Here is a 13,393-nt window from a genome sequence, read left to right on the forward strand (position 1 = left end):
ATTAGGAATGACTATGAGTGACAACAGAGACAGTTTGAAATACAGACTTATTGGATCCAAAGAAGAAATTGGGTCATGGGGTCATGAATATGTCAGGTAAACAGGAGCTTTTTTTAGGTCATTTATTGAGTCACAGTCTTGTTCCTGCAGATATAAGGGAAAAGTTTAGAGATATCAAAAAGGAAACCCTCGATAAATAGTGTACAAGACTAAAAAATGTATGTTTGATTTTGTTGTTTCCAAATAGTTGATTATTGATTGAAAGCTTTGGTTCTTGATGTGTGGGAGGTGTCTAGTTTGTCCTATATGTTTACAGACACCTGGCAGGACAGGTGGCTCACGAGTGGCAGGATACCGAGGAATCTAACACAGAGATGAGGGACAGACTGCTGAAGATGACCAAGGAGATCGTCCCCTACCACATGGACCACAACGCAGAGGCTGAGGCCTGCGATCTGTTGATGGAGATAGAGAAACTGGACATGTTAAAGAACTACGTGGACGAAAACGCTTATCCCCGTGTCTGTCTGTATCTTACAAGGTAAAATAGAAATGCACATACTGTAAGAATGAGACATTTCATAAAACTATTAAATGTATGAATCTGTTGATTACCAGTTTCTCTATTTTTCACTGACTTTTAAGAAACCATATTTCGTACATGTTAAATCTGAATGTATGATCTTCTTATGCATGGTTATTACATGTATCTTTATTTATATGTTTACAGTTGTGTACCCTATGTACCAGATCCAGAGAACACCACTTTGATGAAGACAGCTGTAGAATTATACAGAAAATTTGATCAGTATCCACAAGCTCTCCGATTTGCCATGCAGTTAAATGACATGGCACTCATTGAAGAAATCTTTTTATCCTGTAAAGATCTGTAAGTATGATACACACATGAAATCCTCAACATAGTGTAGATTACTATTGACTAGAAAATACATTCATTCTGTAAGGATTTTTTAAATTGTACAACTTGGTTGCTGTGTTAAAATGTATCTAAAAAAATCGACATGCATCTACCAGTGTGAACATCTAGTCTTTCTAACAAACCTATCTTTACTTTGTAGGTTGATGCAGAAACAGTTGGCCTACATGTTGGGACGTCAGCAGATCTTCCTGGAACTTAGCGATGATGTCGAGGAATATGATGAACTAACAGAAATAATGTCTAATGCCAATCTCAACAACAACTTCATGGCACTAGCCAGGGAGGTAAAGTCAAATATTATTGATACCTTTTAAGAAAGAGTTAGTTATATGGCCAGGTCAGATTTAATTTATAAATGTTAATAATAATAATTTCTTTTCAGTTGGATATTATGGAACCCAAAATACCTGAGGATATATATAAATCTCATTTGGAACAAACTAGTAAGTATTTTGTTTTTACACATTCATATGAAGTATCTTTGAGTAATGTTTCAAAATATATTTACATGTAGTTGTGTTTAGAAGAAACGAATGCATTTTATACTTTTGAGGATTGAATGTTCAAATAGTGTGTCTTTTGATGTTTACGATAATATGTAATAGAAGATGAATCTTAATGTTGAGGTCTATGTTTTATTTTTTAGGGAGCACACTGGGACCCTCAAGTGTGGACTCTGCACGGCAAAACTTAGCTGCTTCATTTGTTAATGGATTTGTAAATGCTGGCTTTGGCCAGGATAAAATATTGAAAGAAGATGGAAACAAATGGTTACATAAAAACAAAGATCATGGTAAACATTTTATCATTTTACTAAAAAAGTGTCAAAGCAAAATTAAAACCCCAATGTAATGCTGTTATCTCACCTATTAAATAAAAAAAATTTACCAGTATTTGGTTAATATACCTGGTATGTACTAAACTTAAAAATTTATTTATCTGTTTATAACCATCTTTTATTTAAGAGGTTTGGAATTGATTGACTTTGATATAACGTGTATGGTTTCAATTCCTCAGATTATTGGTCCATAATAATAATTATTTATTAATTTTTACAGGTATGTTAAGTGCTACGGCCTCTCTAGGTTTGGTGCTCCTATGGGACGTGGATAGTGGCCTAACACAGATAGATAAATATTTATACTCATCAGAAGACTTTATAAAGGTAGGTCTTTGGACCTTGCCAATCAACACTTCAATGAATGAAGTCTTCCAATATAATTAATAATTTCTGAAGTATCATAGAGAAGTTATACCCTATGTATTATATAATTGTAGGCTGGTGCATTGTTAGCTTGTGGTATTGTTAACTCTGGGGTGAGGAATGAGTGTGATCCAGCCCTGGCCTTACTGTCAGATTATGTTACACACAATACAAGTATAATGAAGATAGGAGCTATTGTGGGGTAAGAGGTTGCACTGTGTTATTTTATTCATTAAACTGATACAAGTAGATCCAAATACTTATAAACATGAAATGTAAAGTTAACCAGTTGTAGACTCTATAAAATGTCTACCTTATCTGTAAAACTTAGTATACGGTAGTCATTATTGCATGTTATACATTTTGTATATTAATAGACTAGGATTAGCGTATGCTGGGTCTAACAGAGAGGATGTATTGGCCTTGATTCTTCCAGTCCTGGGTGATAGCAAAGCCAACATGGAGGTATGTTTCAAAAAACAGAAATGTGATATGACATGTATTATCTTCAAAACTGCATGTTACATACTGTGCATATATACTTTAAAACACTTGTTTCCCCTGACAGGTGATAGGAATGGCTGCCCTGGCTTGTGGAATGATTTCAGTAGGAAGTTGTAATGGTGATGTGACCTCTACAATCTTACAGACTATGATGGAGAGGTCAGAATCTGATCTGAAGGAAACTTACGGGAAGTTCCTCGCTCTGGGACTGGCTCTTACTTATCTTGGTAAGGAATTGCTACATTTATTTTTTACAGCATGTTAAATATTTTTCTGGGAATCAATGTATTGAAAATATTTTTAAACATTTTCTAATCATTGTGACTTATTAGCAGCACTAGTGCTTGGGAAATTATCAAGTAAATTGCACTTACATGTAAGTCCTAATATAAAAGTTTTTGAGGGAAAACATGAGGCGATTTCTTTCATGAAATTTTGATATGTATTTTTTTTTTTTTGCTCTAAAGGGAAGCAGGATGCTGTAGATGCCACATTAGAAGCATTAAATGTGATAACTGAACCCCTCAAGTCAATGGCCAGAATGATGGTTGATGTCTGTGCATATGCAGGTAACTTAATATATGCTTTATATAGAAAAAATTAACTCATTTAACACAGTTCTGAAAGCTCACATGAAAGATCTTGTGTTTGATGCATTTGTCTATGATATTTCAGGTACTGGTAATGTGTTAAAAGTCCAACATTTGTTACATGTGTGTTCAGAACATGATGACTCTAAAGATCAGGTACTTATATTTTCATGTTGAAATGTACAAAATCACAGAGTAGTGAAATTGGCAAGGGAAAAAAAAAGATAAATCGACCAAAATGAGCATGTTTCTTTTTCCAGAGCAGTTGTAATGGCCAAATACTTTTGTTTTGACAGCTGAATTGTAAAAGACATGTGGTCTATAATATTTGAGATGTTTCTAAATCTCTGGTTCTGTGCCATTTATATTGATATTTTTTCACTCCACAGGAGAACAATGAGAAGAAAGATGACAAGAAGAAAGATAAAGACAAGAAGGAGGAGACACCAAATGCTGACTTATCTCTACAGCAGGGTAGGGGCTAATTAATGTGTTGTAGTTTCTTTGTATTTGCACTGTATAGGTAGGGTAACTTGTAAATTTTATATGCCATCTTATGTAATGAAATCTCCTTCTGTAGCATACCATAACATTCTGCTCAATGAATTTTTTTTTTCAATCCAGGTATTGCTGTACTAGGGATAGCACTCATCTCTATGGGAGAGGAAGTTGGAGCAGAAATGTCTTTCAGAACTTTTGGGCATTTGGTAAAATTTTATTGATTACAGATAATGTGCAGTGTAATTCATTAAAAAGAAAAATATCAAAAATAAAGTTTGTAATTTTGTTGTAGATATACTTTATCCATTGGGATGTAAATTTCATTGAAGGATACTCCTAGGTGCAAACAAATTTCTGTTTTATTAATAATGACTTTTATATACATGTGTGCTTATAATCTGTGTAGCTACGTTACGGAGAGCCAGCCATCAAGAGAGCAGTCCCCCTAGCTCTCGGTCTGATCTCGGTATCCAACCCTAAATTACAAATTCTCGACACCCTCAGCAAGTTCTCCCACGATAGTGACCCAGAAGTCTCCCATAATGCTATCTTAGCAATGGGAATAGCTGGAGCAGGTCTGTTTTCAAAGATAATTTTCTGTATTTTATCTTCTTATACAGATCAGAAATTGACTATTAATCATATAATTTGAAAGGACTTTTTAAACATGTATTACTTTAATATTGCCAAGTAATCTGATGTACATCAGAATGTAAAAATTAAATTTACCAAAATTTAAAATCTTTAAAAAGTCTAGTTTGTTTGTGCTTATTTGGTACAATCTTCTGATTCCAGGAACAAATAACGCTAGACTGGCAGCCATGCTTCGTCAGCTTGCTGTCTACCATTCAAAGGATCCCAACAACCTGTTTATGGTGCGTCTGGCCCAGGGGCTGACCCACTTAGGGAAGGGGACTCTGACCCTCTGTCCGTTCCACAGTGACAAGGCATTAATGTCCCCAGTGGCAGTAGCTGGACTGATGGCCGTCCTAACAGCTTCTCTAGATGTCAAAACATGTAAGAGATTGTTTTCTTTTCATGTTTAGTCTCAAATTAAACATTGTACTTAAACATGAACATTGTAATGTTGGAATCAGAGTAGGGTGTACTCTCTCAGTTCATTGGTTACAGAATATGCATTAATAATTGTATGTACTACTTTTTAAGATAAATATGGAAATTTTATTTACAGAAGAAAGTTTGACAAATATTATTTCAGAGCTTTTATGCTTTTTCAGTAATTCTTGGTAAATCCCACTACATTTTATATCATCTTGTATCCGCAATGCAACCAAGGATGCTGACCACATTTGATGAAGAACTGCGCCCTCTACCTGTTCATGTTAGAGTTGGACAGGTTAGATTCAGTTAGCACAACAATTCATAGAGTGTAGATACATGTATTTTAGTCACTTCAAACAGATAAAGTACACAGAAAATAATTAATTTGTTTCAAGTCGCAACATTTTTCTTCTTCTGAGGAAGTCTTTGCTTTGAAAATAATGAAGCATGCTTCTATTGAACAACTGCAGAACAATGAAAAATTTATTTATTGCCAATTTTGAAATGGATGAAATTCTTTTCAGGCAGTGGATGTGGTTGGACAAGCAGGTAAACCCAAAACAATAACAGGGTTCCAGACCCACACTACCCCCGTGTTGTTAGCTTACGGAGAGAGGGCTGAACTGGCCACAGAAGAATGTATCCTTTCAAAATTTTCACAAATTATACTCTGCAAGCAACTAAAGTATTATAATTTATGTGTTATGATTTTTAAGTATGGTTTTATTCTACTGAATGTAAAGCAGTGTCTCACCTTGGGTGCTTAAATTGTTTCTTGTACTGTAAAATCAAATTCTTAAGTTTTGAGGCAAAAATAGTTCATATAGATAGGATTTCATAGATGAAATGCTGAATTGTTTTATGTGTGAAAATTTATGATTCTAGTATGACATGAAATTTTTCGATGTCATCTTATCTTGAAAAGAACAAATATTAACCCCCCTTAAAAATGAGTGATTTCACAAGATACTGTATATATCATGTTTCGTATGAAGTGATATGTGAAGTATTTTTTTGTTCCTTTTCCTAAATTCCATATGCTAATACATATTTCTTGCTAACTATTAACTGTCAGTGCTTTCTATATCTACTCATATGCTCTTCTTTAAGTAATGCATGTACATATACATATAGATGATCAATTGAAGTAAAGTGTTGGAGAGTAGGTCCTTAACAGTTTGCCAGATATACCTTTGAGCCCCATCATGGAAGGATTTGTGATACTGAGGAAGAACCCGGACTATGAAGCTTAAAGCTCTCTGTGTTAAATATTGTCAGGAACATTAACGCTTGTGCAAATCTGTAACATTTATGAATTTATTGAAAAAAAGAAAACAAAAATAAAAACATCAAAAACATTGTAGAAAAAAAAATCTTTCATGCTGTTAAGTATTAAAGTTTCTTCATAAAACTATGAAAGGCATATGGAAACTCCAACTTCTATTCTTTTCTTGAGGAAAGCCAATATTATATTAAAAAAAAATAAGTCTTCTTAAAGCTTGATGAAAAGCTTGAAGCATACAAAAAAGAATAATTCATAGCATTGCACATCCTCACAATGCCAGGGTCCTGCGTAGATATGTTGCTTTGGGCAATCCCTGGCCAATTTCATTTATTATTTATAAATGGGCTTGCTTCTCATTGAGAAGCGTCAGTCAAATTGAAACTATTGTAAATGGTTAGGTATTTTTAACAGAAAGAGTCAGTTGAAACCTCAAATGCACTTTTACAAGTCTATAAAAGAATGGCTTAATGTGATTGTTTGAAAGATAAAAAAAAAGAGGCACAGGGGCCCATCACTCACCTGAGCAATTTGCTGGGTAAAAGCAAAAATGAGTTCAGAATTGAAAAGTTTAAATATAAAAGTAGGTTCTGGGGAAGGGGGGCACTTGAACAAACTTAAATTGACTTCCTATGGATGCTTATAATTAATATGATACATAATGAGTTTGCTGTTTATAATATGAAAATTTTTACTGATATAGCCTTTAATTTCTTTGTACAACTATGAATCACTTTAATGGCTCCTCTTTTCTCCAGGTTGGTCATGAATTGAACAAAAAATCTACATTACATTTTTTTATGTTTTGATATTGATGATCAATCATGGCTTTGTTGTTCTTGTGAAGAATTTGGATGATTTCTCCTATATATTCCTACATAAGAACTTTATCACCCATTGTGGCCCCACTCTTCCACAGGGGTCATGATTTGAACAAATTTGAATCTACACTACCGGAGGATGCTTCTCTATAAGAAGAAGAATTTAAAAGATTTTTTTTATGTGTAATCCTTCTTAAAACTCGGATCACCAATTATGGCCCTACCCTTGCCCCAGTAGTCATGATTTGAACAAACTTCAATCCACACTACCAGAGGATGCTTCAATATAACTATGACCAATCAAGGCTTTACTTTTCTCGAGAAGAAAAGTTTGAAGGATTTTTCTTATTTACATGTATTCCTATGTTAAACTTTGATCCCCCATTGTGGTCCCACGCAACTCCCTGTGGTCATGATATGATGCTTTCCTAAAATTTGACCAATCATGACTTTGTTGAGAATAAATTTTTAAAGATTTTTCGTATGTATTCCTATGTTAAACATTGATACCCCATTGTGCCCCCCGGTCATGATTTGAACAAATTTAAATCCACACTACCAGAGGATGCTTCCACACAAGTTTCATCTTTCCTGGCCCAATGGTTCTTGAGAAGATTTAAAAAAAATTCCTATGTATTCCCATGTTAAACTTTGATACCCAATTGTGCCCCTCCCTCCAGGTCATGATTTGAACAAACTTGAATTTTCTCTACCAGAGGATGCTTCCATATGGGTTTCATCTTTCCTGGCCCAGTGGTTCTTGAGAAGATTAAAAAAATTACTATGTATTCCCAAGTTAAATTTTGATCCCCCATTGTAACCCCGCCCTCTCCCTGGGGGTCATGATTTGATCAAACTTGAATCCACACTACCAGAGGATGCTTCAAGAGTTTCATCTTTCCTGGCCCATTGGTTCTTAAGAAGAAGAATGTTAAAAGATGCCATTCATGTTTCACTAATTCATAATTATTTCTCCTTGGAAGAGGGCATGGCCCTTCATTTGAACAAACTTGCCCAAGGATACTTTCATTGTGGCAAGTTCGGTTGGTTCTTGAAAAGAAGATGAAAATGTGAAAGTTTACATTTATAAAATAGAATATTGCCTATTGTTGATTACAATTCATTACCGCTTCATTTCCAAGGGCAGCAATGTCTCTGAGTATAAATCATATTTGTTATGATTCATAATATTATGAGATAATTCCAGGAAGCAGTACGTCAGTAAGTAGCCCTCAAAGCTCTAACAACTATGTAAAGACTGTATCTCTTCCATGAACTACGCTGACTTAAACTTTCTGAAATGTTTTATTGAATAAAATACTAAGTAGATTTTAAATTAAAAAAAAAATGGAAAAAAACATCCCCCCAAAGTTTTACTCTCACCTCCATATGTTTGAGCAGGCCTGAGGAGAAACATGTCTTATGCATATGCAAATACATGTATATATATGTTGCACTTTTAATCAATCTGTACGTGCATACGGCTTCATATATGCAATTATTATAGCGTAAATAGAGAAATCACAATACAGTATAATAAATAGATTTCTGATACATCTTGTACATGATACAAAAAAGAGTAGTATGAGTAACTCATCGTATATATGAAGTTTTGTTTTATATAAATTTTATGTATTACCGTCATTTTATTAAAATGATAGTGAGAATAGTGACTGCCCAGATTTCTGTGACGATTATCTATAGACCATGATTGTGGAAACTATATCATAGAAAATGCTTGTTTAACAACTAATTTTAAAAGAACAAGAGGCCCTCGGACCTGATAGGTCACCTGAGTATCATGTAACAACTTTCCAACAATTGAATTGCTCCATGTTTTAAACCAAAAGCCATGATATTCACAATTTTTGAAAGAGGCACCATTGCTTATCATAACTATACACTTAGCTTGCTTACTTTGGTTACTTAATACCCAGAGGTAGATCAGAGTAACAAAGAAAATGTATTTCCATTTTATAACCAGTTGTGCACCCCACCCTACAGGAACCACTGACCCTGGGGGCACATAATTCAAAATTCTGGAAATTTTATCAAAAATTTTCTTTCATCATAATTGTTTGATAAATACAAAAAAGCAGGTTTCAAAGCATTAATTTATTTTCAGACTATGTAACCCCAAACCCCCACCCCAAGAACCACTGACCCAGGGGCCCTAAAATTAACCATTTTGGACGAGGCACCTTTCATCTCATTAATATGTACTTAGATCATTAGCAAAATACCCAGGAGCAAAGGAAAAGATTTTCAAAGAACTCATGCATTTTCACTATATAATCATTAGAGCCCCACCCTAACACCAGAACCCCTGACCCAGTGGCCCTGAAATTCACAATTTTGGAAGAGGTAGCCTTCTTTATCATAACTATTTACAAAGTTCACTGCTTTAATATACAGGAGCAGAGGAGAAGATTTTTAAAGAATTAATATACTTTCACTATATAATCAATAGAGCCCAACCCTAACACCAGAACCCCTGACCCTGGGGCCATGGGATTCAAAATTTTGAAAGAGGCAGCCATATTCAACATAACTATGTACTTGGTTAGTTTATTTAATACCAAGGAGCAGAGAAGGAGACTTTCAAAGGAATCATGCATTTTCACTGTATAATCTGACTGGCCCTGCCCTATCACCTAAGAACCCCCGACCCTGGGGACATGAAATTCACAATTGTTGAAGAGGCAGCCTTTTTCAACATAACTATCTACTAGTACTTGGTTAGTTCATCTAATGCCCAGGAGCAGAGAATAATATTTTCAAAGAAATAATGCATTTCCACTATATAATCAATATGACCCCGCCCTAGCACTAGAACCCCTGACCCCGGGGTCATGAATTTCAAAATTTTGATAGAAGACTCCATGCTGATTACAATCATACCAACAATTAGACTGCTTGATGTCTCGGAGAAAGGGAGAAGAATTTCATAGATTGCATTAATTTTAGTGGCTTTGGCCCCACCCCTCAGGCCTCAGGGGGGCAGGGATCCTGAAATTCACAATTGTTGTTCCCCTTCACTCATAGATGCTTTATGTTAAAATTGATTGAAATATGTTGAATGGTTGCAGAGAAGAAGCTGAAAATGTTCAAATGTTAACGCACTTCGCACAACGCCCGACGATGGATGAAAGAAGGATATGGAGATAACAAACGGTTTTCAATCTCAAAGTCCATAAAACAATACAAAATAGGAGCAGAGCAAACACGGACCTCCGAAACATCAGAGGTGGGATCAGGTGCCATGGAGGACTGAGCATCCCCTGCTGACCGGTCACACCCGCCGTGTGCTCCTTGTCATGATCAGGAAATAATGGAAAAATCCGTCGTCAATTCAGTGTGAATAACAAAATGGAATAACAATTAGTATGAAAAACGTCAGTCAGCATTTGACTCAATGATAATTTTTATTTGCTGACAAGGTCATTGTATCGATCATAGAACTTACGAAATGATGACTTAAACGAGACGGCAAATATTCTTGTTTCATCAACTTGCTTTTCAATTTACCTCGTTTTAGAAATTATTCATACGTAGAGCAAGCTCTTGCGTATCGAGTCAACTGAGATATATACACTCCGTATGCAGGTGATGAATGTATATTGCTGTATAAGTAAGGGAAGTTGACGATAGAAAAGTTAAAGTCATCACGTTTATCATATAGCTTGGTTGTTAGATTACCATTAATGTCTTTTTCAAGTAAAATATCCAAGTATGAAACAGATGTGTCAGACTCTGTGGTATATCTTTTATCTCAAGCTCACCAGGATATATCGTATCGACGTAGGAATGGAAATTACCATTGTTAATTGACAATACGTCGTTGATATATCTAAAAGTCGAGTTAAAGGCCACAGCAAGTGTCTTCTTCTTTTCACGTATAAGATTTTGCACAAATTCTGCTTCATGTGAATATAAAAATAGGCCCGCTAATAACGGAGTGCAATTGGTACCCATGGGAATTCAAAAGATTGTCGGAATACCTGGTCTCCAAATACCACATATATATTGTTAATCAGTAACTAAAGCATCTCTTTGATGTCAACTTCATAGTACTTGTGTGTGCAATCAGAATGTGTTTTAACAAAATAATTTTGCAAATGACCAATGAGCAGGTAAGTAAATGGAGAGGGCTTATACAGGCTTATTACAGGCTGCTTTGTCGACAGGGACCAGTACGTACTGATCATGTAATCTAATTCTTTTTTCACTTCTGGATTTTTGAACACAGATGGAGGATACATGGTTTTCATACTGCCCCTCAATCTTTTAATACGCGACTTTAACATGGATCTAAAACGGATAGCAATAGGTCATTGGAATGTGCTTTTTTATGTTTCTTTACCAACAGAAAACGAATGGCAAATCAAAACCTTTATTGAATAAGAAAACAAGAACTCGATTAATACATCTACATTACTTACTAATCAGAGAAGTGTAAAGCATTCACAATACAATTGTATACAAATACATATATATTGTATATATATATACACTTTATTGTTGTAAGATATCATGTAAAAAAAAGAAAAGAAAAAAGAATTATAATAAAATACAAAAGACGGTGCTAACTAACCCAGAAAGCACTTGTGTTGAATGAAATTTGGAATATATAATTGAATATAATATATATATATATATATATATATATATATATATATATATATATATATATATATATATATATATATATATATATATATATATATATGTATGTATAAGAAAAAGAAAATGCAGTTTCCAAATTTCATTTAACGCAAGCGCTTTCTGGATGTAATAATCCGTCTTCAGGTGTACATAAATTGAACTAATAAAGTCACCTGTTTCAATGTACAACAAGAGGTTAAATACTGCATGCAGCGAATAAGATATACAATAATGTGTTATTAATTAAACAACTGAATCTCTTAGCTTGCTAATGAACTAGGCAGAATTTATCGTAATGATGGTATTAGTACAAAAAAAAATCATTATAAAAATTAATTAAAAAAATTATAAAAATTAGACCAAGTGACTTTAATTCATATTCAAAAAAATTGTCACATGTTCTAAGACATAAAAAGTTTCTGTCCCATGGATACATTTTGATGTTCGTGAGATTGTTCCAACAAAAATAACAAAAAGTACAATGTTGTACCTTATTTGCAGTATTCATTTATAACAGGGATGCAATGAAATTTAATATGCTTTCCCCTAACTAACACTGAATATTAATGAAACAGAGTCAAAAGTTAAGATAAATCTTTTAGACAGAGTAGTCAATTCTAAAGTTGATATTATTTCACCCTCTTTATTTTTTCACACAAACCTCTAAAAATATAACGAAAAATTACTGTCTCAAGCGGATTGTTTTTACCCTCATGTATTATAATTGAAAAAAGGGTGTTTACACAAATGGATGTCTTTAAAATTTGATGAAACAAAAAAAAAACCCAACCCATTAGTAATCCGGAAACAAGAGGCACACTGGCCTTATAGGTCACCTGAGCATCATGCAACAAATGATTGAAATTGGTACACGTTTTAAGCTAGATGCTATGGCATTCACAATTTTGAAAGACTGACACCATTGCTCATCATAACTATATACTTTGCAATTACTTAGTTTCGTTACAAAGATTTCATGTATTTTCACTACATGATTAATCAATAGACCCCCACCCTAACACTAGAATCCCGACCCTGGGGTCATAAAATTCACAATTTTGGAAGATGCACTCTTGTTCATCATAACTATGTACTCAGTTAGTTTATTTAATACCCAGGAGCAGAGAAGATTTTCAAAGAATTAATACATTTTCATAATCAATCTAAGAGCCCTTACTCTAACACCACAACTCCTGACCCTGGGGCCATAAAATTCACAATTTTGGTAGAGGTACTCTTGCTCATCATAACTATTTACCTAGTCAGTTTACCGTAATACCCAGAAACAGAGAAGAAGATTTTCAAAGAATTAATGCATTTTCACTATATAATCAATAGAGTCCCACCTTAACACCAGAGCACTTGACCCTGGGGCCATAAAATTCACAATTTTGGTAGTGGCACTCTTGCTCATCATAACTATTTACTTTGTTAGTCTATTTAATACCCAGAAGCAGAGAAGATATTCAAAGAATTAATGCATTTTCAATATATAATTAATAGAGCCCCGCCCTAACACCACAACCCCTGACCCTAGGGCCATAACATTCACAATTTTGGTAGAGACAGTCTTGCTCATCATACCTATGTACTTTGTACATAGTTATGTTGTTCGTAAGAATAAAATGAAAGAAAACATGGATATTATGATAAATCTTTGATGCATACACAATGCATTTATACAAAAAATGACGTTAATGCATCACGGAAAAAATAAATAACCAAGCTATTACAACTGTAAGTATTATTTATGATTTAAATTTGCATATAAAACATACATTATTGAATAACAGAAGTTTTTCCTTTGGAGTTCACAAGAAAATA

The 13,393-nt window shown here is 34.1% G+C and overlaps 1 protein-coding gene across 1 annotated transcript; it reads left to right on the plus strand.

Annotated features, from left to right (window-relative positions):
- Positions 1–6: 6 nt before the first annotated feature.
- Positions 7–6,123, plus strand: LOC134262353 (26S proteasome non-ATPase regulatory subunit 2-like). The gene is made up of 19 exons (XM_062744726.1): positions 7–96; positions 317–541; positions 731–889; positions 1,080–1,224; positions 1,323–1,383; positions 1,587–1,733; positions 1,999–2,105; positions 2,219–2,346; positions 2,522–2,609; positions 2,713–2,875; positions 3,116–3,217; positions 3,324–3,394; positions 3,628–3,712; positions 3,863–3,945; positions 4,146–4,314; positions 4,535–4,756; positions 4,978–5,096; positions 5,326–5,440; positions 5,987–6,123. Exons 1-19 carry the CDS (start codon positions 8–10, stop codon positions 6,052–6,054), a joined length of 2,346 nt encoding a protein of 781 aa, XP_062600710.1. The 5' UTR covers position 7; the 3' UTR covers positions 6,055–6,123.
- Positions 6,124–13,393: the final 7,270 nt, after the last annotated feature.

This window comes from Saccostrea cucullata, unplaced genomic scaffold (genome assembly GCF_032062105.1).
Source record: "Saccostrea cucullata isolate Sc308-1 unplaced genomic scaffold, CSIRO_AGI_Scuc_v1 ctg2405, whole genome shotgun sequence".
Lineage (NCBI taxonomy): Eukaryota > Metazoa > Mollusca > Bivalvia > Ostreida > Ostreidae > Saccostrea > Saccostrea cuccullata.

Excerpts from the sequence above, each read along its gene's own strand:
- LOC134262353 (XM_062744726.1), top strand. The coding sequence starts at position 8 with ATGACTATGAGTGACAACAGAGACAGTTTGAAATACAGACTTATTGGA. Across the intron at positions 3,218-3,323 it reads TGATGTCTGTGCATATGCAG|GTACTGGTAATGTGTTAAAA; the intron begins GTAACTTAATAT and ends ATGATATTTCAG. Across the intron at positions 4,315-4,534 it reads AATGGGAATAGCTGGAGCAG|GAACAAATAACGCTAGACTG; the intron begins GTCTGTTTTCAA and ends TTCTGATTCCAG.